The following is a 27,382-nucleotide window of genomic DNA, read 5'->3' on the forward strand; positions in this document are numbered from 1 at the left end:
CAATTACACAGCCTTTGACCAAAATATATATTTTTTTACATTTTTTTAAATCCTCACTTAAGGATATGTTTTTATTGATTTTAGAGAGAAAGGAAGGGTGAGAGATAAATATCAATGTGAAAGAGAAACATTGATTGCTTGCCTCCCTCCAAGCAGGGATTGAACCCACAACCTGGCTATGTGCCCTGACTGGGAATCAAACCTGAAACCTTTTGGTGTATGGGATGATGCTCCAACTGACTGAGCAGCCTGGTCAGGGCTGACCAAAATATTTTGAAATGTCTCATCTGTAAGTGACTTTAGAACCACTTTATAAAGTGGTTCTAAAACTGGTCTTAGTACCATTTAGTAATACTGTGATTTTAGCAAAAACAGTGTACAAGTCTATCTTATGTACCAAATCTGCTCTAAATAACTGGCCATTTATAGAAATTCAATACATTATTAGCAAAAGATTGTCATTTAAAAAAAATATTCCAGCCCTGTTCAGTGTAGCTCAACTGGCTGAGAGTTGTCCCATGCACAGAAAGGTCACTGGTTCAATTCACAGTCAGGGCATGTACCCAGGTTGTGGGCGTGATACCCAGTCAGGGTGCACATAGAGGGCAACTGATCAGTGTTTAGTGTTTCTCTCTCTCATCGATGTTTTCTTCTCTCTCCCTCTCTCTAAAATCAATAAAAGCATATTAAAAAAAATATTCCAAAGACTGAACCCCTGAAACTTCAGATAGCTGGGGGTGGAAGGGTGGGGGAGTAATTACAAAATTGTTTTATGCAATGGTAACAACATCTGAACAGTGTCCAACCTCTTTATCTTAAGGGTATCAAACCAATTTGACAAAATCTGTAAGTACTTGAATGTTAAATTTTATAACATTGGATTTATAAACTACAAATTTTGGGAAAATATAGAAAATTTTTAATGTTTTGCAAAGTTTTGGTTAAATCTCAAATTTATAGAGCACTTCATTTTTCTTGGTTCATATCTTTGGTTTCCATCACTCAGTACAGTATATGGTAGCCACTCAATAGAATTCTGCTGAATAAAGAAATGTAGTAGAATATTTAGCATGTTAATTTCCATCAAAAAAGTTAAATTTTTAAAATCTTGCTTTGAATATTTAATTAAACTCAAAATGTAAAGTAGTATTTTCATACAACAGCTTAAGTATGAAGAGCATGATTGCCTTAAATATTCTGCTGGTAAAGCTGATATAGTTAATTTTGAAGTATAAAAAGTAGATTATCTAGTTTCCTCTTCTCCTCTGACAGTCATAAAAAACAGTAAATACTTTTAGCTGGTGGAAGGAGAGATTCTAAATATCATTGTCCTAATTTTGATAGAGAGAGACTGCATTCTTAAGTATTACCTATTCTCTAAGAATACATAGCTCTAGTGCACTAAATTCACGAGATACGGCCTTTTGTTCTTACTGTCAGTAAATTGCTACGTATTTTGGAAAGCTACTTAATCTGAGCCTCAGTTCAACTTCAGTAAAATGAGTTGGTTGGACCAGTTTTGGGTCTCTTATTTTCTGTATGATTGCTTTAACATTTTTCTTTTGTCTTTAGTCTTTATTTCCTTATGCCTCTTATCCCTCCATTTATCTCTTAAATCAAAATGACAAATCAAAGTTTAATTGGCAACATTTTTTTTCTTTGTCTTGGTGGTACATAAAATACCAGTCATCTTACAAGAATAGTGTTTTAGATTTGATGAAGCACAATTATATTTCAGAATAATCTATTACCTCAAGTTTTAGGGAAGACGGCGTTCATATTTACATTTGTTGTTTCTGTTGTTGGATATAATGATCACATCCTTATATAGTTTACCATTTCTTTTTATCATTAGTTCAGCTTTAGTAGGGATTGTTTTCTTTTCCCCTGATGAATTTCTACACCACAGGGAGTGTAAATTTGCACTCTAAATCCACGCATAGTGCAAGCCTAGGGAGATTTCTCTGACACATTCTCCTTTGTAGAAAGAATAATTATTCTATTTATTTTCATTGAAGGTAAAGCCTTCAACAGTTCCAGTGGAGTCTCAGTTGCAATTTCCTTCCTCACCATGGCTCACATGGCTTCACCTGTCTCCGCATACTGTTAACACTCATGCTTCTAGAATCTAGACGTTAAAGCTTATTTCTACAACTACTTTTCTGGGGAAAAGTCCAGAATACAAACCCCTGCAAGCAGTGGGTAAATTATAACTTATTTTCTAAGATACAAAGTTGGGCTTGCAAGAAACAAAGGGAAATCCACAGGTTCCAAAAACAAAAAGAACTGAAAATCAGAGCACTGAAGCATTAGCTCAGTTGTAAAGAGTTTTTTTTTGGAGGGTAGGGTTTGAACAAGCCCAGTTTATCACACTGCTGGAATTAAAGATTTATCTTCTACACTTAAGATTCCATGTTTCTTGATTTTAAATGATTTGAAAAGGCATTTATGATATTCATGAGAAAATTTCTCTATTTTCATCTTTTCATCACTGTTAGGACATATACATAAATAGGTAAGTCAGATAATACCACATCCAGCTCATGGTCTCTTACAAAATATTGCACTTTCAATTTCATTTCAGACCACAAGTGTTATCTAAACTGTACGAACTTTAATAACTGAATAAAGAAATTAAACTCACTCTAAGCTAATTCAGATTGCTAAGACTACATGCAAAAATACTTAAATCATGTTTACTCAACCTTTTTACCATGAATCCCATAAAGATCATGAGTTGATATAGCCTAAACATATATAATAATGCCACCTTACATTTGTATATAGTGCTTCAGTTTAGAACTATTTTAATGTAGTCTCATTCCATCTCCATAACCCCATAAGGAAGGTTAGGTAGGTATTATTTTCTAGTTTCCTAAATAACTGACATAATAAATTTACAGAATTAGTGTGTGTGAAACAGTAAAAAAACAAAAAAAAGAGAGATGAGAAAATTGCACAATTGGTAAAAGAGCTGGGACCATAACCCAATTTTTGGAGTCTTAGTTCAAGGTTCTTTCTATTTTGCCACGCTATTCAACTTAGATGCTCTTTATAACCAAAAGGATAACGAGAACACGTATGAAGTAATGAAGAAATAAACTATAACCATAAAAAATAATTTCAATAGCATACTTTCACAAGCAAGATATATAGCAAAACTGACAAGTTGACAACTAAAGAAAACATTTTCAAAAATACTTACTAGAGCTCGGCCGGCGTGGCTCAGTGGTTGAGTGTCGACCCATGAACCAGGAGGTCACGGTTCGATTCCCAGTCAGGGCACATGCACAGGTTGTGGGCTCGATTACCAGTAGGGAGCATGCAGGGGGCAGCAAATCAGTGACCCTCTCTCACCACTGATGTTTCTATTCTCTCTTTCCCTCTCCCTTTCTCTCTCTGAAAAAAATACTTACTGGATATTCAAGGAGATCTACTGGCTGGCGGAAAGGTTCAGAATCTTCACACTGAAATATGAGATTTAGCAATTCTTGACATTGTTTCTTCCATGCTTGAATATCGTAAGACTGAGCTCTGTTACGTAATCTTCTTCTAGGCTGATGGTCCTAAAATAAAAATATTCAAAAATATTAATAACACAAAATAAATCTTGTATTTTTAATGCAGTCTTACATAATTAGGTAATATACAATAATACAAATAAAAGAAAATATCATTTACCTAGTTCTGATAATCATGCATTTTGTGATGGAAATTTACTTGGAAGAAATAATCTGTCTAAAAATGCTAACAGTAAAAAAAAAAAAAAAAAAAAGCTCTGAATACAGTTTAATTCACATAAAGTACTCTGCTAAAACAAAAAATAATTACCTTCCTTTTTCGAGTAGAAGTTCCTGGCACATCAGCATCTTTCTCTTCTTCCTTTGAAGTAAGAATTTATCTAATTTATTAAATGTTCTAGGTCTCATTATTAGAGTATACCCTTGAACAACATGAGTTTAAACTGGGCAGGTTCACTTATATACAAATTTTTTTCAATAAATACATACAGTACCATAAATGTATTTTCTTTATGATTTTCTTAACATTTTTTTTTCTAGTTCACTTTATTGTAAGAATACAGTATGTAGAACATATAACATACAAAATGTGTTAAACTGTTTATGTTATCAATAAGGCTTCTGGTCAACAGTAGGTTATTGGTAGTTAAGTTTTGAGGGAGTTAAAACTTACACAGATTTTTGACTGCTCAGGGAGTCAGCGCCCTTAATCCTCACGTTGTGTTCAAGTGTCAACTGTTACCTATAGTTGTTTATCAATTATCTCTTGTACACTTAGTAAACCTGTAATTGATATGCTGGAGCACTTTACTGACTCATTAAAGTCTACCCCCTCCTAACTTTAAAAAAAATTTCTTTATAGCAAACACAAAAAAATTCTGAATCATTTTTAAGTTACTAGAGAATTACACAAAAATAATTTTCATAACAGCATTTACCTGAAAACTACTATGTGTTTCCATTTTTATACCGAATAAGAACAATGTAATAATTACAATAAAATATTAAATACCTCAGAGTCAGACAAAACTTTCTTCTTCATTGAATTGTAGAGTGGAATTATGTTATAGCAAGTCTGATCCCTAAATAACAAGGAAATGTTAGTATACAAGATTAGAGTCGTGAGATATTTTTCCTTTAAATCTGCTACTGAAATCAGATTTTAAGATAAAACAAAGCTGAAGGCTTCTTTCATAGGTTGACACCAAAACACACATCTGACCCCGCTCCTCCAACTCTACATGGAGCCTCCATTCTTGCCTATTTCATTATACCAAACCCGATTCAATTCCCACTTCCAAGCTAATGTACCTCCTGTATACTAAAATTTCTTCCTTTTTTCATTCTTAAATGTAGTCATTCCCTAAAATTTTGTCCTTGGTCATCTTCTCTTGACACTAACTTTTGCCCTGATAACCTTATATATCTACAGTTTACCTGTGTAAATGAATGCCAAATTCCTACAATTTGGTCTGACTCTTCTGAGATTCCTAACATCATCTAAAATTCCACATGTCTGAACCTCAATGTCACTCCCCAGACACTTTTCCATATACTTTTTAACAGCATTCCCTATTTTCACAGTAGTGCATGGTTTTTCACTATTCCATCCCCTGCCTCCTTATAAATCCAATCATTTATCAAGTTCTATGAATAAACTTTCAAAACCTCTTGGCATCTGCCTTTCTCACTTCTATAAATTAATCCCTCATCCCCTCTTACTTGGTCAGCTGTAGCAGCCAATCTGCTATGTATGTCTTATGTCTTTTCCCTATCAATTAATATTAGACACTGCCATAAGTATTTTCAGGATGCCCTGGCCCAGTAGCTCAGTTGGTTAGAGCACTGTGCCGATATGCCAAGGTTGTGGGTTTGATCCCCAGTCAGGGAACATATAAGAATCAACCAATGAATGCATAAATAAGTGGAAAAACAAATTAGTTTCTCTCTCTCTCCCCTAATCTCTCTAAAATCAATACATAAAAGTTTTTTTAACATTATAGTAAAGTATATTATGCATCATATAATTTTCATGTCAAAATATTTTCATAGACCCTTGATTCCTGTGCCTATATTTTAAGTCTAGTTCCTTAGGTTAGCATTCAAGGCCCTCCATGATCTGACCCAAACATGAGTTTATAGCACTGTATTCCTTACTTCTTTCAGCTCGTATACTCTCTACTTCACCCAATATAAATTACTAAATTTATTTAACAACTTTTCCATTTCCTACCTCATTCCATTCTTATTCCTAGAATGGCTTTCCTTTCATCTAACCTCTACTAAATCTATCAATATCTACCTTGTCCATACATCTTAACATACTTTTCTCCTGTATCTGAAACCCCACCTTCACAGCTAGAAGTGAACCCATCCCTCATTTAAGCTTTCATACAAATTCTTTTGTTATTCTTTTCTTTTCTTTAAAAAAATTGTTTTTCTTTAATATATCTTTATTGATTTCAGAGAGAGGAAAGGAGAGGGAGAGAGAGAGATAGAAACATCAATGATGAGTCATTGATCGAACCCACAACCCGACCATGTGCCCTGACCGGAAACTGAACTGGATCCTAGGTCGACGCTCAACCGCTGAGCCACGCCTGGCCGGGCCTTTTCTTTTATTATACTTAGAGATTTATTTGTCTATGAAATTGTATTGAGGTTAAATAGACATTTCTTTCTACCTCCAAATATCTATTATATAACTTTGTATATATCAATTGCTTAAAATTTGGCCAAATAACTAAATTAAAAAGTATAATAACCAAAATTTTGATACAACATTTTGAAAACTATCAGCTAAACATGGTTTTAACAAATTATATGCATCTAAAAATTGCCAGGGATTTATTTTTAGGTATATACAATATGAATGCTTTAAATATTATATTAATTGCCCTGGCTGGTGTGGCTCAGTGGTTAGAGTGTTGGCCCTGCACACCAAAAGGTCTCGGGTTCAATTCCCAGTCAAGGCACGTACCTGGGTTGGGTTGCAGGTTCGATCCCCAGCCCCAGGCTCGCTCTCTCCTCCTCCCCCCTCCCTCTCTCCCTTCCTCCTTCCCTCCCACTGTCTCTAAAAATCAATGGAAAGAATATCCTCCGGTGAGGATCAACAAAAATGAAGAAATAAAATGTTATATTAATTTTTACAAGGCATTTCACAATAACTATTTGAAAGAAATACAATTGCACAGACTATTCCAAATATAAAAATAATTGTTTTATCTACATTATTTCACTAAAATATAAATTTACTATATCCTGATACTGATTCATATATGTGGAAAAATAGATGTAAATAAATATCCATATAACCATTATAAAATTAAAGACTAAAAACTTTAGTTAAAATATTATAAGCTATAAACAGTCCTCTGAGGATAGCTAATTCTTGATTATTAATTTTACTGAAAAGCAAAGCACTGCAACAACAGCCACTAAACCACTTGCAAGGCAACAGATTTCATTAGAGAATAAGGTAGAGGAAGGGCATAAAGTTTATCTTATTAACTTTATCTGGTGTTTTCTTATATTGAAATTACCTATATTCCTTAGCAAAAATTAAACAACTAATACTAGGAAAAAGGAGCCTATGATTATGATGTGTAAGAGAACAGCTGGAGATTTTTTTTTTTTTTCCAAAAAAAGCCTGGATAATCCCTTCACATAAAAATAAAAGCTTTTGGCAGCTGAATATTTAAATACTAAAATGCACTGTCTCCTCGTAACAAGAAATAGTATCCAATATAAATAATCATAATACAAAGTCAGAGCAGTATCTTATACAAAACATGATTCATTCCTCTGGCTTCAATTTATAAGGCTCAGTTCATTCTATGGTTACATAAAATCTGTAAGGCAAGTAAATAAAAGTGCTGCTGCCTTAAGAAGTTATAGTTATCACTCTTGGTATGGGCTCAATAAACGAGGAAGTAAAATAGACTAAAGAATCATCTTGAAAGTTAAATTTAGTTTCTTGCTGGACTCCTTAAATACTTGTTTATAAAGTTGACAGGGCACTGTCACATTAAGATGAAAGGTTCTTAAATCAGATGGCAGACACTCCTTTACTGTGAAAATTAGACAAGTTAACCTCTAAAAGACTCAGTTTCCTTAAGTATAAATTTCAGATGATGATCTCTTCCGCATGTAAGATTTGGGTTAGAAGAAATATTTTAGGTAAAACATTACATGTTCAATAAATGGTTATTATTATTATTACTGTCCAACACTTGGATTTAGAAAAGGATCCATGTTTGTTTATGTTAACTGTTTAACACAATTTTTATGATTTCATAATTATTATCAGCCAATGAACTAAATGTTACTTTAGATGCAAACATTACATGCTCCCTATTTTGAGTGGAGCCATGTGTATAGCACAGCATGTGACATTACCTATATAAAAATGACTGTATTTTACATCTGACATTTTACAATATTGCCATTAAGTATTAGAGCAATATAATTAAGTGTGGAAAAATAACTTACTTTATAAAATGTAGAAGAAGATCAGTCACAAACTTAGCAGATTTTACAATAGGACTTCCAGGCTCATTAAATGTTCGTGTATTATGCTCTATATATCGAACTTCCCACATTAGGGAAGAAACCCGCCTTTAAACAAACAAAATACAGAAGGATTAAGCTCATTATATTTAGAAATATAGGCACAAAATTTAAAACCAAGACATTGTGACTTTTCAAATTGCAGTCTTAAATCAAGTACAAAACTCACTCTTTAAAAAGTTATTTTCAAAATATTATAACCTCTTTGTGTAAGGGGAAAAAAGTGTAGCAACGTTATGTACTTGTACAGAATATGTCTGGATTAGGCACATTAGACCATAAACAGTTCCTTCTTTTAGGGAGAGAGACTGTCTATAGACAGAGTAGCAGAAGAGAACTGATATATATACTTATTTTTTAGCTTTATATATTCCTGTCATATATGGTATCATTTTTTGATAATAAGCATATCTGACATTGATTTAAAAAGAAAACATTTTTCATCTAATTATATTACTGGTAATTAAACGACATGTAAAAATGAAAAGCTAAGTGATAGCCTGCTTAGGAGATATAAAAATATAAAAACATGGTAACCAAGTTAGTTTACCAAGAAAGATAAGTATGTGAAAATTATTTTTTAACACTGATTTGACAATACTAAAATAGATTTTGGTGTTTTATTATTTTATTTCTTAAAGTAAAGAAAAACTAAAGATGACTTCAAGAGTATTAGCCAGTATGTGATCCTACTTAAAATAAAGAAGAAAACACTCAGAAGATCTTACTAATGTCTGAACAAAAACACAATTATACGGAATTTAAAAAATTTTTAAATTGTGGCTACAGATGCTGTAAAAGAGCATTCACAAGGCTAATTCTAATAACAGAATCACAGGTATCTTCAGAAAACCCTATAGAAAACTGTGTGTAAAATAAGGGATTAGATTAATACCAGCAGGGCAAACTGACAGTAGTTTAACAAAAGACTAAAACAAATACTGAAGAGGAAAACCATAAACTATAAGAAGTCTGAAGCCAATGAGTAAAGGAGAAGCAAAAAAGCCTGAAACACTGAAATAGCACTGAAGAATATAACTCAGGTCTGTAACCATATTATCAAAAAAACGTAGTTTCTAATTTATATAAGGATGGTATCCCAAAAGATGTTTTCCTAAATTGGTTACTAAGCTAGGCTAATGGCTAATGCCAAAAATCCTAAGCTGTAATGTACTTGAAATGTACACCTTAGCAGTTACTATATTGAGCAATATTTCTATGAAAAAGTAAATTTACAACAATAGTGGGACATGCCCTAAGTTTATTGTTCTAGCTGAAGTCCAAAAACCATTGCATAAAAACAATTCTTTCCCTGTTACCCTCCAGGTCTTGTTTTATCTTTGAAGCACTAGATTAACTCCGAAAATTTTGCAATTTAGGTGATCTAGGAAAAAGAAGGATATAGTTAAAAATTTCTCCTCCATTTACTCTCTTAAACTTCTGACATGTGGAGTTGAAGATTTAAAGAAATGTGCTACAAGGGTAAGATAGCTGGGAGGCACATTATCATAGGTGATTTCCTCCTCTATGTTTCTGACAAATATCAATGAATCAAGAGCAGAAATACCTAACAAAATCAGAAAAGTCTTCAGAACCTGCAGTTTAATATGTCTTAATTTTCTTTATTCCAGTGGTTCTTAATCAGGGGTGATTCTCCCCAGCATGGGCCATTTGGCAATGTCTGGAGACATTTTTGGTTTTAGAACTAGTGGCTGTTATTGGCACCTAAAGGATAGAGGACAGCCCCAAATGTCAGTAATGTTTTTAATGAGAAACCCTACTTTTGTCAGTAAGGAAGAGCAAACAGTATTTTCAGTGGCAGGTAAACAAAGCACCAAATTAGATTTATACTTTAAGTGATCAAAAGAATGGAAACCACTAAACTTATACAGAAAAATATGAATAGAAAATATGAATAAAAACTTTCCTAAGTTAAATAAATAAAAATGTGAAGAACTGAAGTAATATAAAACTGGTCACAAAGAGAAAAATTTAAAGGAGTATTATTTGAATTAAAATGTTTTTGGCCTGTCTAGCAAAAGTCATATAAGAAAAATGAAAACTACAAGTATGATTTCATTATGTGAAAACTATGACTTAAACTCACATTTTGACAAGACTAAAGTTTTAGGCAACAAATCTACAAAGCCTGTTTGAGATTAGAACTCAATATTTATTGAAATTGTTAATTAGAAGGTGATGATGCAAATTAATGATGAAATTGTGTCTTTAAAAACACCTTCTAGTTATATTTCAAGCTAACCTATAACTATAAAAAAAGCAAATTCAGGATAAGTATTCAAAAGCTGAATGGAAGCAAAATAAGAAAAGATAATTTTTTATATTATTCTATGAAAAATCAATTAAACAAATATTTCCATGAGGTATCTTGGAGAAAAATGAAATACTTTGGCTTGTTTTATATAATACAATATAAAGATAGTGGGCAGCAGGTCATACTAGCAGCTAGGAAAAACTATACCTAGGAATCATATGCTAAGCATGGGGTCTATAAGACCACCACTAGCAGCATTGCTGGCAACAATGTAGAAATGTAGAATCTCAGCTCCTACTCTAAATCTATGGAACCAGATTCTGCATTTTTTAAAAATCCCCAAATGATTTTTATGTATATTAGCGTTTGAAAAATAATGCTACAGAAAATCAGTAAATGGATGAAAGAATCATTTAGCTTTCCTTTGGTAGTAGCTACAGCAAACAGTTCTAACCTGTAAAACCTGTTTTCCAGTCTTTGTTTAATTGTACTTAAATCTGTTGGATATGCCACTACAGTGCAATACATGGGATAGGCTTGCAGATCCACAGGGGCCACAAATGGTGAAGCAATATCTAAAATAAATGAGACAAATAAGTTTATAAATTTATTTTTGTATTGCTTAAAATACTTCAAGGACAATTCTGCTTGAATTAAGACTTAAGCTCTGACCCACATAACATTAGTCTGCCACTGTCTTTTCATAGAAAATACATATTTTAGCTAACCTAGTAAGAGCCTCATTTTTTATTATGCATAATAAATTCTGCATTTACATTACAGAATTCTAAAGATATTTGTTAGTCATAGATTGCTTAAAAAAGATGACATAATATATGTGACATATATATATCTCATATATATAGGGACACATATATTTCTCTAATTAAAACCTATTATAAATAAAACCTATTATAGTGTCTATTTTTGACACTATAATAATACATTGCATTCAAATGTTATAACCGTTGACTTTCTCAAAACTTATCACCTATCTACTCTTTACAACATAATTCTGTGAAATATTAGGAAAATATGGAAGAGGAAACAGGTCCAGAAGTCTTTGACTCAAAGTCACTGATCCAATGAGACACAGTAAACATAAAAACCTAGAAACTAGGAGCACTCTCCATTTTTTGTTCATTCACACAGTATGACAACTTCATATCCTAAAATACTCCTAAAATTACTTATTATTTCTGAGACAATCTTTATGAAGTGTTAGTATTTTATTAAATACTTCAGATGAAAATATTATTCAACACGCATCTCTAGTGTCTTTAGCTCTTCTTATTCATGTTAATTTCTCCCCAGACTCTTTGAAGCTGATTCCTTATGGAAAGGGGGGTTGTTACACAGCACCACACTAACTTAGTTACTCTAGATAATTTGTGGTCATTGTTTTTCTTTTTAATGAGATGATGCAATTCATATGCCCATTTCCCATCCTCTTACAAATATTCTCTTACATATATGTATTATAAAGTTCAGGTAAAACCTAGTATAGCTAGCCAAATAATTCTAATTCAGCTTTTAGTCATTCTCTTCTGATTTACATCATGTCAGCCTGAATATGTCAAGGGTTTTCAAACTGAGTTCTGGAGGAACCAGATTGTTCAGAAGTACCTGGGATTCTAGGGGGGGGGGGGGAGTCCCCACTCTAAATTCAGTTCGAGCAATCCTGTTCATAACTGTTTTAGATACCTGAGTCCTGTAAGATCTCATTTTTTAAAATCCCACTTGAAAATGTTTGCAAACTACTGACTTAATATTAGGAAAGACTATCTGGTTTGTTTTCTGCCGGCTTTTTCTTACTGGTGTTCTTCTATTACCATTTACCTAGTGTCATCAACTGGTTTATTCCTGCAACAATTCTTTCACATTCTTCATCCCTGGGATTGGAACCCCATTCTCCATCAAGAGGTTTATAGATCAACGATCTGCATTCAACATCAGTTAAAGGAACACTGGTACCTAGTTCTTCAGGAAATACAGCTAAAATACACAGAAAGAAATGCAGATTTAGTGAAAATATGTGGTAATTTCCTAACATTTAGGTTATCTTTTAGAAAGAAGAGTTGGTATTGTCATAAAACTAAAGTAAAATTTTATAAAAACTTGGTAAATATAATCTTTGTTTTCATTAAAGTATGCTTCAAGAACCAATAAATTTAAATCATTTTTTAAAACATTACAATTACTTCTCCATTTTTTTACCTCACAACATGCTTTATTATCATTTACAGGTGAAGTAGAAACTATTTCTATAAAATGAGGCAAATTTAAAAGGTTTATCATTTCATAATATAATCTGCGTATTTACTTTGATAAAACATATAAAAGATAAAACTGAAATAAAGTGGTATTTTTCAGAATACTTCAAATAAAGTCTACATTTTTAAAAATGTAGAAAAGCCCAGCTAGAGTGGCTCAGTGGCTGAGTATTGACTCATGAACCAGGAAATCATGGTTCGATTCCCCTTAGGGCACATGCCTGAGTTATAGGCTCAGTCCCCAGCAGGGGGCATGCAGGTAGCAGCCGTTCAATGACTCTCTCATCATTGATGTTTCTCTCTCTCTCTCTCTCTCTCCCTTCCTCTCTCTGAAACCAATAAAATCAATAAAAATACATTAAAAAAAAAAAAAAAAAGGGCAATGTTTAAAAAAAATAAAATGTAGGAATAGAGAGAATTATGAATACTGGCAGATAATTCTTATGGCTTATTGCTCTTAAATGACGAAGGTTTGCTTTCTGAGTGCCTGAATCTTTACTAGAATCTTTGAACCTTTAAAAGAATCATTACGGGTTGGTGATGACATAAATCTAACAAATCTCCCAAGTAATATTTTCTTAGATTAGAGATATTTATGTACAAAATTTTTCCTCCTCACAAAATGCAATTAAACTCTACGGGTATATATGTATGTGTATCCAAATAGATAAAAAACAAAAATTGCCCCCTCCACATACAGGTATGTTTAGGTAGGAAACAAATAGTATCTAAATCGCACCAATTTATTTCAATACATACCCCAGGCATTACAAAGCTAATTAGGAGCTTAATTTCTTTCATTTTCATAACAGTGCAATGTGACTTCAAACTCAAACTTTCACAAAGAAGAAAAATAAAACCAGAGTATAAGCCATGTAACTTAACTGCAAGTCTATTAAGATATTTTAAAGTTTTAAATAGCTCTAACCTACCAGTGAGATGAAAATACATTTCTGGTATTAAATTTTTAAAGTGATAACTTCTAGAAAAAAATAGTCTTAGATAGTATCAGCATGACTATTTTCTCATTTTTAAGGTTTACCAGATTGGGTTTACTTTTTCCAAGTTATCTTTTTTCTCTGACTTCTTACAATAAAATAACTAATGATTACTTCTATTATGTCACAGGTCATACTTTTTCCTTTTTGTTTTTTAAAATCTTTACTCTTATCTGATAGTAAAAGTATTTTTTTAAGTTGAACAATACAGAATAATGTAAAAAATAAGAAATCGAAGTCCTCATATTCTTGCCCTTTATAATCATTAATAATCTGAAATATATATCCTTTTAAACATTTTTATGCATATTGTAATGTATGCTTTTTAAAAAAACTGAAACAAAGATAGGTAATGAAGTAGAAAGAAAATATAATCTCCAGGATTTAGCCACAATGGCCTTTTCTTAGTTCCAGGAAGATATCATACTCACTGCCTAAGGCTAACTCCCAAATCTCAAGGCTATGTCTCAGGCCATATGCAAGGTGACAGTTATTTTATTATTATTAATTATAATTACCTACTTATTGAGTCCTTACATGCATCAGGTTCTATAATAAGTACTTTAGACATATGATATCATTTAATCCTCAAAAAAGCCTCATAAGGAAGGTATTAGTTTATATAATTTCAAAGGCTGAATCCTAAGAATCTGGTTTTGAGACTTTAAGGAACTTGCCAAGATGGCATAGAAGAAGATGGCAGAGCTAGGCTAATAAGACATATGCTATGTCTCACTCAAAAGCCTGAACTTTTTATATTACGTGATACTCTAAGTATTCTCCTGGAGTTACAAATATAACCTTCTAGGAATGAATAATAATTAGCAAAATATTTCATATTTAGCTGTAATTAATTAACTTCTATCTTCCCTGTTAGACTATAAATTCCACTGGGCAAGGATTATGACTATCTTGTTCACTACTAGGCCTCTAAAGTCCAGGTCAATAGTAAATGTGCGATAAGTATTTGGTGAATGAATATTTTTTATTTGATCTTCCTAACAACCATACGCAACAGCAAGTTAGCAAATCAGATATCTTATTTAAGAAATTAATTCCATAAAACACATATGAAAAGTCTAACATACACTTACCATTATTAGGTATAAGCTCCATATCCCAAGGACTCATCTTTTCTGTGTCACCATTATCCCAGCTTAAAGGAAGAAAAATTCTGTTATTAAAAAGTCTAAATATTGTAATGCAATTTTTAAAATAAAATCATCATAAAAATAATTGCTTCAGTGTTTAAAAGAAGTATCTCTATCACTTTATGAATACATGGGGAAAACATTCAAAGCAAGTCAGGCTGAACTAAAATACAACAAATACTTCCTTACCAAACATTATAGCACTGAAACAAACTATCAGGGTACTCATGTTGAAGAGGTTCCTGGCTTTCAATTGTTCCAAACCACCAGGCATCATCTATGACTGATCTGAAACGGTCACCTGGACAAGAATAAAAGCCATCTTATTACTCTGAAATGTAAAACTGCTGCTGTTGTTCCTTTATCCTAAAGTATATCCTTAAGATACTTAAACTGCCTGTATGATTTCAGAAGATATTTAAAAAGTGACCGGCAACTTCAAATTAAGTAAATAAATCAGTAATATTAGGAAAAAGTTATTTAATAAGCACACTTGAAGTGTGACCAGTTTCCAGTATCATTTCTTACATTATATTAGGGTAAAAATAAATTCACTCTTACCTTAAGCATTTTTAACAATCTAGCATTTTAAACTCATGAGGAGGACCATGTCAAAGCTTTTCATTCAAATAAACATATAGTTTCAGAATTTCTGCTCAACAAGTATTTATAGTCTAGCTTTAATTTCTTACTTTGTGTAGCCAGGTTCCTCTGAAAATCAAGACTCAAGCCCAAAACAACAAAACCAAAATAAACAAAACTCCAAACTACCTTCTTTCATCTTAATTACCCTTGAGCTATAACACTCATGCATACACTTTCCATTTCCTATAAAAACAAATGAAAAAGAAACAAAAACAACTAATCTTTGTAAATTAGACTCACTCCTTGAGTCCCTTTCCTTCCTTACCCAATTGTATATTAGGGAAACTGCTTTCCCTAGACCTAATAAGTTATCTTCTCAGCTTGTCTGTGTCATGTGAAAACTATAAGCTACGCTCTTCCTTTTTGTGAAGTTTTCTGCTTACTTGATTTTCACAGTACTTTAGTACTTAATGACTTTTCTCCTGGAAAACGTAGGTGAGGGTCTAAAAGACTTACCCCATGTGACTTTGAACAAATTAATTAATATCTGTTTAAGTTCTCATTTTTCACCATAAAGGATTTAAAAGATGAATTAAAATTTTTTTTAAAAGATAAAGAAATTTAAAGATAAAAAAGAAGCTGGAGCCAGGAGTAAGTGAATAAAACACAATTACATGTTGTTTAGTTAAATACATAGTCTTTGAGTGGGTACGCACTAGGATGCAAGTTTAGATTCAAGCATTCTAACAGCCAATGTCAAGAGGGAAATATGACCTATTACTAGATGCATGTTAATGATACTAAGATTAGTGAGAAGCTACTATATAATTTAATAAACATTTTTTTAATCCTCACCTAAGTGTGTATGTGTGTATGTATGTGTGTATATACATACACACATACATATATACATACATATATATATACACACACACACATATATATATATTTTTCTTTTTCAATTTTGAGAGAGAGAGAGAGAGAGAGAAAGAGAAACATCGACCGGTTGTCTCCCATACATGCTCGACTGCAGATCTAACCTGAAACCTAGGTATGTGCCCTGACTGGAAATTGAACCCACAACTTTTTTTTTGGTGTACGGGACAATGCTCCAACCGAGCTACCCAGCCAGGGTAATAAACAGGATTCCTGATATCACCACCTTACAGTAAATATGATGATGAGTTTCATATAACTTTTTCTTATGATCCTACATAGACTGATGACATTATTCTATATAGAAAGAACTGAACAATGTGTGCCTTAACCCAAATGAACAATAAACTAAAATGATAACAATGTAGTTAAACAAGGAAAAGAGTCCACTATTCAGAGTAAGCATTAAAATTTCTGAGGACAGGCTAAAGTAATTACTATTGATGTAATAGCAGTTGGTATATAGATACATATACAGTATGGCCCCGTCATCCCCATCTGCAGTTTTGTTTTCCACGATTTCAGTTACCTGTGATCAACAGCAGTCTTAAAATATTAAGTGGAAAGTTCCAGAAATAAACAACCTTTAAGTTTTAAATTGTGCACATTCTGAGCAGCATAATGCAATCTTGTGACATCCCACACCCTCCTTCCTGGGACATAAATCCTCCCTTTGCCCCACCATATCCATACTATATAAGCTACCCACCCGTTAGAGAGAGAACATTCACTTTTATTGCAATATATTGTTATACTCTTATTTTATTATCATCAATGTTGTTAATCTCTTACTGTGCCTAATTTATAAATTCAACTTTATCATAGTATGTGTGCACAGAAAAAACTATATATAAAGTTCTGTACTATCTGTGGCCTCTGGTATCCACTAGGAGTCTTGAAACACATCCCCCATGGACAAGGGGTCAGCACTACTGGATCTTCAGAAATAAAAGACCAAGAAGTACTAACTTTAAAATAAATATTAATCTATAAATTTGGTGGGAATGGTAGAGTGAACTATAAGATCCAAATGAGAAAATTCTGATGTACATCCATGTGAAGCATCTCTTTTGATTTCTCCAATGCTTGCCATGTTTCTTTGCTTAGGTTATCAGCTCATTTCTGGAATATTTGTGGACACAAATATTTGTTTGGGAATTTATTGGCAGATGCATGTCCTTAAAAAAATAAAACTTATCAAGTAACACATGAAAATAATTTTTAAAAATCACATGTACAAAGTTATAACCAAAACCAGGAAAACTTGTACCTTTTACTTCTTGAAATTTACTTACAATTTCTAAATAATAAGTAAGGAGCTATTTCTTCACTCATCAATTTTAGACATCAAGTACTGACCTCTATCCATACAATTGTATATAAAAGGTACGTGTATTTTATTTATTCTACATTCAGTTTTTCTTTATCATGACTATGTAAATATTGTTTGCTCCTAAGCCAACGTGCATACAATTACTTTCTTGTATTTTGAATAATTGTTTCTTTTTTTTTTTAATGGTTAGTTTTCTCTGCATTTATGATTGTCTTCCCATAGTCCCTAACAGGTCAAACTATAAAACACTCTTCAATATAATTTCCCAAAAAGTCAACGTGTTACATAATTTATCAGTTCCATTTTTCCCCCCTGAAGACTTCGCTCTTGGGGGACAGTATCTTCTGGTCTGGTTGTTTTAGAGGCTTGCTAGAAAAGATGCTATCCTTAGACTTCGTTGACTGCTACTTGGGCATTCCTTTCCGCTCTTTCCTGTTTTGAAAAAAATTTTCTGTCTCCTTGGGGGAGGATTCCATATTTTTATCTTGGTTTACTCCTTATTTAATGGAATACATCTTTCAAAGCTTCCAGAGAAATCATACATAAATTTTTTTTTTGTAACTCCCATGGCCCTAATTTTGATAACTTGCATTTTCCTTTTTAGAGAACACATATAAATTTCTAAGTTTACCAAGCCCAAACAAAAAAAGACAAATCATGACAATGGCACTGGAGGAGAGATGGAATGATATATCAATGAATGAGCCTTTTCAAACCACATTACGCTATATATGCACCACATCTCACTCCAATATGACGAAGAGTGGCTCTGTATGAAATTTTTAAAAGAAATTCTCTAATAGCACATCCATTTGTACATAAATTAATACATCTGAAATGCCTGGAAACTTAAGGATTTTAAAATTTCTTTGAGTCTTGATTACAGTATTAATTTTTATAAATTATATAACAGTTAAACAAAAAATGTCAGTTTAACTTTAATCCCTCTCTAAATTATTATTAAACATTTTTACCTGGAAGAGTTCTTCGCTTCAATTTTGAGTTATTAATATTTTTGGATAAAAATTAAGTCAACACATAAAATAGCTAATGAACAGCTCTAAACTATCTTTCAAGTTAACAAATCTAAGAGAAAAAAATGCTTAGAATTTCAGCATCAACTAGATTAAAAGCATTTTCATTCATAAAAAAGAACTTAAAAGTACCTGACATAATATTAATATTATGCTGTTAATATTCCCAGAAATGGCAAGACAATTTCTCTGATTATATTTTCCTAAATTATGAAAAAGATTAAATTACTTATTAGATTAAAAACAAACACCTATGACTTCTAAAATTACCCACCTATATTCCACCGCCTATATTTTGCGTCATCAAACTGTTGTCTCAAGACTAGGAAATCTATAACGTCAGGCATATCATGGTATCTAATTACAAAGAGAAACAAACTGATTAGGTCACATACCTAAAAATATCTAAGAGACATTCAAATTTATCTGAATCTTAAAAACAATCTACAAAACTAAGAAACCATTGCCTTTTTCAACAGTCCTTACTTCATGGTAAATGATCCACCAGTCAGTTTACCAGTATCAGGATCTAGAAAAGCAAGTTTAAGGCAGCAAAGGGTAGGCAATCCCACTTCATATTTAATGCCAACTATTTTCATCAGTTCTTGTTCCTGAGGAAAATACAGGACAAAATAAATAAGCTGCTAAACATAATTGAGAAAGCATTTCTTCATTTCAATCTTGATCTAGGTAATTACTCTGTAAGTATATGTAAAAATTCATTGAGATATATACTCAAGATCTGTGTACTATTTATATAGTATTCAAATTATATTTCAATTTAAACAGTAAAGAAAAAAAAAGAAAATCTTAATGAAATGTTTCCCAACACTTAGATGTTTAAACCTCTTTAATTCTGAACTACTGCTGATAAATCTAGAAATACTTATCAAATTTACAAACATGAAGTTTACCTTAGACATTAATGTTGTCTAACTTTCACTATATTTTGTACCCAATTTATAAACTATCAGAGCATACAAATTCAGTCAATCTGTGTTTCTTAGAATGTTAAACACCCTCTATTCCCCAGGATTGCTTCAATTAAGAAAGGTATTTTCATGATACAGTTTCTTATAGTAAAACTATTAAGGATAGTTTCCTCTGTATTCATAATTACGGCTATTAAATAATAAATTGCATACCCGTAGTTCCATTTTATGCCATGGCTGTTTTTTGGGATTGATACTATAAATTTTATTTTTCCGGGCCATTTCAACATATGCTTCATGTCCTTGTCGGAAATAATAAACCTAAAAAGTATATAAAGTCACAATTTTAAAACTTGAATGTGTTTCCTTTAACGCAGTATCAAGAATTTAATGTTCTTTAAAGTTATTCTAATATTTTATTTTTCCTGTTCCTTTTTATTTTTTTATACTAAATAGTAATATTTCCCCCCAAAATGAACAAAATTTATTGTATTCATATTCAATAAAATTTTCAGGTAGCCCGAGGATGGGGTTCCCTCAGCGGCTGTGATTCACCTGGCTCTTAAGCAGTCAAGTCTGCAGAGAATTCACCACACAACATTTTGTTGAAAAGTTCATCCGCAACAAATGAATCTTTATCGTGTAACCTCTGTTCCACATGTTTTATGTCAATCACAACCGAAGTGTTCAAAATAACATTACTTTGGTTATAGACTAAGAGGTTAAGCAGAGTAGTCATTTTTTTGGTTTCACCATTTTATTTTTAGATTTAAAATAAGTTAATCTTGTTGCATAAAAAAGCTGTAACTAGGGATCATGATTAGTTTATTGTTCTCTTACTTTTGTAGCAAGTAGTTCAATACATAGGCAGAACTTGAAAGTGAAAAATGTATTCTCACATATATTTTATCCTTAAAAATGGCAAAGTATCTATTTATCCTCATTTTATGAAGGTCAAATTTAAGTGACTCCTGACTACCATCCTGTAGAACTAGTATTTGAACACAGTAGTTTCATACCAAAAATTCTTCCCACTACTAAAAAATAGTAGAGCTTATTTAAAAAATGCTATTAATTAAAAAAGTTATTAAGTTCTTAGTAGTATTTTGGGACATCCATTATTCTACCTACGTTCATTCTACTCATTAATGTCATTATTCGGTTGTCTGAAACAGTATGAAAGAATGGTGCTGAATAATGAGGACTGACCTATTTAAGCACCAGCAACTAAAAAGACAACTTAAACATTTTGATAGGAAATTATTCAACAAGCAATTATACACTTTCTAACTATCTTGAAATAGTTATTAAATATAATATAATCAAGCATTTTCTTCTTCTTCTTCTTTTTTTTAAATATATCTTTATTGATTTCAGACAGAGGAAAGGAGAGGGAGAGAGAGCTAGAAACATCAATGATGAGAGACTCACTGATCGAGCCCGCAACCCGGGCATGTGCCCTGCCCTGACTGGGAATCAAACCCCAATCGCCTGGATCCTAGGTCGATGCTCAACTGCTGAGCCATGCCGGCCGGGCAATCAAGCATTTTCTTGATGTGGCAGGACCTGTTACGATCTATCATTGTACTAAATTACAACACTGTGGTAATGTTCTGGGCTCTTCAAGAATTCTTAGGCAAGTAGGGATGATTGTTCATTAGAATTATTCTTGTATTATAAAGTTTTTGTTTTCCTTCTTTTTTTAAAATTGATTTTTTTTTTTTTTAAAGAAAGAGAGAGGGAGGAAAGGAGAGGGAGAGACGTAGAAACATTGATAATAGAAACATTAATTGGCTGGGTCTTGCAAGCCCCCTAGTGGGGAATGAACCTGCAACCCAGGCATAGGCCCTGACTGGGAATGGAACCAGTAACCTCTTGGTGCATGGGACCATGCTCAATTCACTGAGTGACAGCGGCTGGGCTTTCCTTCTTTTACTGTAAACCACCACCTGCCAATTTCTACAGCTAATTAGTATGCTTTGCTAAAGAAGCCACTTTTAATTCCTGATTTCTTACTACTCACCTACTGGACACCAGATAACTCTGTCTCTTAACATTTATGCAAGGAGACATGAGTCCTGAGTGGGAAACTTTGATATAAGATCACATATTTTCATTTCATAGTCCAAAGTACATAGTCAAATGATGGCCAATCACATTTTTCTTAAAAACAAAGTCTTTCTTATTTTAAAATAATAGATCTTTTTAAAGATCTAACAAATTATAAACATTGTAAGTATTTAAATACTTATAAAATAAAATTGAAAATAAAATGTATTTCCTTTTTTTAACATACTATATATATTTAAGTCTTAAACTAAGAAAAATACATTTTAAAATTTTAATTTAAAAAAGAAAAACTGGCAACAAAACCCTTATTAAAAAAATACAAACTAGTTTTTAAAATGTTAACAAAATTTCCATTTTTATAATATTTAGATTTGCAATTGCAATGTTCACAGCAGTCTCAAAAAAGACGATCATTAGCACTTCCCTCCTAATTTTACTTTTTTCATACATAGCTACAAACATCTAGAATGAGATACTTTAATAAATACCTGCAATCTTCTAGAGTCTATATTTCTAGAGCTATAAAAATGTTTAAAATAACCTGAAAGAAACAAATAAAGGATGTTTTTAAAAGTCTAAACGTACCTCATCACCCATCTGTGGTACAAATGGACATCTTCGGGGAATAGTATCTGTAATCCATGTTGAAGGCAACCATTCTTCTAATGTCAATCCATTTTCCGTTAGTTCTCCGACCGCCAATCTCTAAGGTTTAGAACATTTAAAGTAATATCATAAAAGCATTCATCTATGATCTGTCTTTTAAAATAACAATAAAGTTAGTTAAATAAAGGGAATCACTGTACAACAATGTATATTCTTTAGGTATTAAAAGCCTATTCTGAAAAGGTGGCAGTAGTGGCAGTATTCAATCTCTCTAAATCACTGCATAAAAAAAGAACTAGGTAATCCAAAACCTATAGAAAACATTCACAACAAAACTAAGTGACAAGATATTGCCATAAATACCAAAATATAAGCTCTGGGTAATTACCCTTTCTCTCAAAGTTGGAACAGTTTTATGAACTTTCCATGTGACAAACCAAAGCATATTTAGGGTTTTTTTAAAAAAAATCCTAGTCATAGTGTGCTCGTAACAACTAAGTAAGATATTCTCATATGGGTTAATTAGTGTAAGACACAGAAGGCTAATTGTTTCCATGGCTGGGCATTATACTTCAACATAGCCAAGACAACATCTCTTCCCTTTTTAAAGTAGCCATATCTCACTCTTGGCTCAGTATTAGTTTCTAACAAAAATTTTTTCTTCACATTTTCCCCAAAATGTTACTAAGCCAGGTGCCTTACTTTTTAATTTTCATGGATAAATATAAAGCCAGGCCTCTGAGAAAAACCTTTTTAACTTTGCTGGTCACCCACAAGTGGCCATTATGGTCTAAATATTGTTACCTTAGACTTAGGAATAATGGACTTTGAAACCTAATATTATTTATAAGCAGAGAAACTTCATGCAATTCACTAAAAATGTTTGGTTCAGTGTTTATACATAAGATTCTAAATTTTATTCTCTTGTGCTTTTTAAAAAAGCAGCAGTTATCACTGAGTTAATGCAAGTTCACTAAAAGAAGCAATATCATAATGGGGTATCACAGAACACTATTTGCAACAGGTACTGTTACACCTGGTACTTAATATCCATTTTCCTCTTCATTAACTACATCTTCCTGTTTCTCAGTCAAACACATCAGGAACACTCTCTCTTTGGAGAGTAGGGAGGGGAAAAACATTGGCATTTACTACACTTGACATGGGTCCAATAGATAATTTTAGTCAGAGGAATGATAGGATCTGACTTACATTTTAAAAGGATCACTCTGGATGCATCAGAGCAGAGATTTTCAAATTATGGTCCAGAGTCCAAGCCCAGCCAGCTATCTATAAATCAAATTTTATTAGAACACAGCCATACTCATTCATTTATGTACTGTCAATGGCTGCTTTCAGGCTACAATGGCAGAGTAGCTGTACCTCTACAGAAAAAGTTTGTTGATGCCTGCTTCAGAGAATAGACTCTACGGGGAAAAGGGAAGAAGCAAAAAGACAGATGGAAGGCTTCTGCAATAAACCAAGTGAGAGTTCATGGTAGCTCACACTAGTGACAACAGAAATAGTGAAAACATTTAAGTGCAGAACATATTTAAAAGAAAGAACCATGGTAATTCCCTAATGGACTGGATGTAGAATATGAGAGAAAGAGGAATTATGGATAACACCAAGGTTCTGGTATAAACAACTAAAAGAGTTGTCACAGTTGAGATGAGGAGGCCTAGAGTACAACAGGTTAAAGAAGAAAGAAAATAAGTTTTGTATGTGAACGATTTGCAATGTTAAGTCAGGTGACACCTGAACAGTTATTTATCCACAAACAGTTATTGAGTAGCCACCATTACTATGTACTGCATCAGAGTTAGATCCACAAATTTTATCAGTTTTATATATTGAGGTTTTAAGTTAAAGTGTATTTTGAAAAAGGTGTCCTTTGACTTAAGAAAAACAAGTAGAAAAATCTAAAAATTGTTAATTCCAGCCTCAGAATGGATTCTCAATTATACTAGACAAGTATTTCTCCCCATAAGGAAAATTCTATGTTGATTGGGATAGCTAACAACTCTTACATAAAGTTGGACATTAAACAGGAATAACCATATTTATAACTGTAAGACTCTGGCATAGCCAAGAATCATTATGACAATAAATCTTGTTCACCAATAATTCTTAGAAAACCTATAATTTTTGGTTAAAGTAGATTTCTGTCACTTAGTATTTAAAACCACTTAGGTAATAAATGCATTGAATATTCCTCAAAATTTCTAGCCTCATGATGAGATATTTTTTAAAATTTGGGAATATGGGTAATTATTTTCTATCCATAGAAATTCTTCTAGGCCCACCTCAAATCTTTTGCAAACCTTATCTAAAACTCTAAAATAAGGTATACCTATTTGATTGCTGATTTACTACCTTTAAAATTAATCTCATAACTAAACATATGATATTTCTTCTATTTTTATCTTGGGGGACTCAAGCAACTTGTTAGTCACACATTATTTTTAGAGTAAGCACTATGTCTTATACTTCTTTCTATCCACTGTATTGTTTTATAAATAGTAAGCACACAATAAATATTTATTTATGTGGTTTCCAGAGCTCCTAAACCATAAGGGATGTATGTCAGATACCATCTGAGATTTCTTCATCTTTGGAGAATTCTATTTTCTAATAGGGATTTTCTATTATCTGCCTTACTGATTCTTGCTTAATTAACTGAAATAGAATTAGTCACATGTAAAATATTTTCATACATGCAATAATATCAATTGCTTAATGATCACTCAGTTACTTTCCAGTTCTACAACTCTATGCATAAAAAAGGAAATATTACTTGAGATAACAAGACTAAGGAATAAGAACCATTTCACCCACTGTTGGATCCACTGGTAGGCTAACACCAAACCATGTGAACAAAATCCAAATTAAAGGGAATGGTCTATAATATCCTAACCTCATTATATTTTAAATCTGTCCCACATAAATATAGTGGCAGACAGATCCTGTTACAATACTTTAAAATTAAAATATGCCAAACAGTAATAGTAGTATGAAGGAGTCCAAGATATTAGTTTGTAGATGGTGGACCACAAAGTAAGCTGCACTCCAGGGACAAAAGAATTATGTTTTCACAGTGCAAACCTCAAAGGTTCATCAGAATTGTCTTGACATTTAAAAAAAAGGAAGTGTTTAGCATATTAGTGAGATACATGAGAAAAGGAGGTGACAAGAATAGTAGGCAGTGGAATCCAAATTAGCTTGTAACTATAAAGCTGAAACAAGAGCTCAACAAGTGTTTGTATAAAACACACACTTAAGACAAATGTATTCTTAAAAAATTTCAAAGCTCTCTGGGGACAAAGACCCTAAAAGTCTCCCTAATATTTAATTCTACAAATGCCAGCCTGAGGATCGTCTGATTATGGCTTACATGCTGTATAAATTAGTAAAGGCTTGTTACAACAGCAGTATCCTACTTTATATTCACATTTGCCTTGTGGTCAACTATGACAAGTTTTGCCACTCTTATTCCAGGTGATGTTCCCCCTATGCTTTCTGTTTATTTTCAGCAATAAAAATAAAGATGGTTAAAAGGTAAAGGCAATTAAAAGACTAATAAGTTATATATTTTGTAGCATTACTTAAACATACATAAATAAATCCCACTGTACTGTCAAGAAAAAAATCTGCTCATGTTATAAGGCTGAATGCTCAATATTTAGAATATAATTAATTCTACAAGGAAACACTCTCACACAATAAGTATTAAAACCTGAATAAAATATATTTTGGTATAAAGTTATATCCTCACTTACCATTGTCAACAGGTTCTCTGACTTACAACAAAGTTGAAATGATGTATAAAAAAACCAATTTACAGGAGGCTAATTAATATAAATAAGAGTTAAGTTCCTACAGCATCTCATCAACGTTACCTCAAAAGGATATTGAATCAAACATTATTGGAGGATTTTCTGTACTCCTCAACAATGTTAATGTTCATCAACTGCACTTTTAAAATGTGTGCTTGGTTTTCATAGAAAACATTAGTGTATGTGTGTATGTTAGTTTAGATATATATATACATATATAAATTAACCTTTTGTTTTCTTTCTTTGGGCTTCTTTTTCTTTGGTGATATTGGTCCATCTTTTTCTTCATTTACTTTTTTCCTTTCCTTTTTAATTTGTTTTTGTTTCTGTTTTTCAGATTCTTCTTCTTCATCTGAACTGCTTTCTGCTTTCTTGGTTTTATGCTTAGGAATTTTCTTTGGTGGCTGCAGATTAATTCCTGCATCTGCTGTCCAGTCAGAATAATCACTGGAGTAGTCACTAGAAAAGAAAAATTGATTTAAAACACACACACATAATACACATTAAGACTTTGTTTTATAAAAATGCAAAAAAAAAAAAGAGATTATAATAAAGAGAAATGGTAAAATAGTACATATTAATGAACTAAAAATATTTCCTTAACTTTCAACTCAATTTCTTCTAAACAGTTTCTTAAAATTCTATATGCTTAACTTAAATATCTAAAGAAAAAAAATATTAAGATAAATAAAGCCACAGTTGTCGCTGAAACAATGAATTTAAGTGCCTTGTATGATTTTAGCCAAAAATTAATTTATGAGAGCTTCATATATTCAAAATATTGTGGGGCATACAAAAATAGGAAACAGAGAGTCACCTTTCTTAATTCTAGCAACGGTGGAAAGATAGCCCTGGACAGCATAGGTGGTATCGACATTGAGGAGTAGGGATAGGAGTTCCTTTTTTGAGAGGTGAGAGCCCTAGCCCAGCAGAAATCCTATGTTGGAGCACTAATGCCCTCATGGCAAGGTCAGAAGCATTCTTATTCAGTGAGAAGGCTGTGCTTGTAAACTATATTGAGCATTTACATATACTTTAGATATATCTTATGCTTCAAAGCATGCCAGAATTCAGAATACTACAGCCCTTATTATTTCATATATCACTACCAATCATGTTTGCCATTTCTTTTCAGTTTACCTTCAACAGACCTAAGATATACTTAACTGATGTTGTTGCAAAATAAAAAATCCAGTTATCTTTTGTTTCAATTTTAGTATATGAGAATATTATTTGATTTTATATAGTTTTACAAATATAAAT

General features: G+C 32.2%; 1 protein-coding gene across 1 annotated transcript in view; it reads right to left on the reverse strand.

Annotated features, from left to right (window-relative positions):
* Nucleotides 1-27,382, reverse strand: part of PHIP (PHIP subunit of CUL4-Ring ligase complex) — a 127,117-nt gene that overhangs the window by 15,146 nt on the left and 84,589 nt on the right. The window contains exons 23-35 of the mRNA XM_087817480.1: nt 26,347-26,578; nt 22,263-22,382; nt 19,821-19,928; nt 19,162-19,286; nt 18,950-19,032; nt 14,977-15,088; nt 14,731-14,792; nt 12,205-12,360; nt 10,820-10,940; nt 8,013-8,138; nt 4,534-4,603; nt 3,832-3,882; nt 3,417-3,566 (exon numbers count right to left, since the gene is read on the reverse strand). Coding sequence (XP_087673606.1) covers nt 3,417-3,566; nt 3,832-3,882; nt 4,534-4,603; nt 8,013-8,138; nt 10,820-10,940; nt 12,205-12,360; nt 14,731-14,792; nt 14,977-15,088; nt 18,950-19,032; nt 19,162-19,286; nt 19,821-19,928; nt 22,263-22,382; nt 26,347-26,578 — 1,516 coding nt within the window. The remainder of the gene's footprint in view (nt 1-3,416; nt 3,567-3,831; nt 3,883-4,533; nt 4,604-8,012; nt 8,139-10,819; nt 10,941-12,204; nt 12,361-14,730; nt 14,793-14,976; nt 15,089-18,949; nt 19,033-19,161; nt 19,287-19,820; nt 19,929-22,262; nt 22,383-26,346; nt 26,579-27,382) is intronic.

This window comes from Miniopterus natalensis, chromosome 5, assembly GCF_054644295.1.
Source record: "Miniopterus natalensis isolate mMinNat1 chromosome 5, mMinNat1.hap1, whole genome shotgun sequence".
NCBI lineage: Eukaryota > Metazoa > Chordata > Mammalia > Chiroptera > Miniopteridae > Miniopterus > Miniopterus natalensis.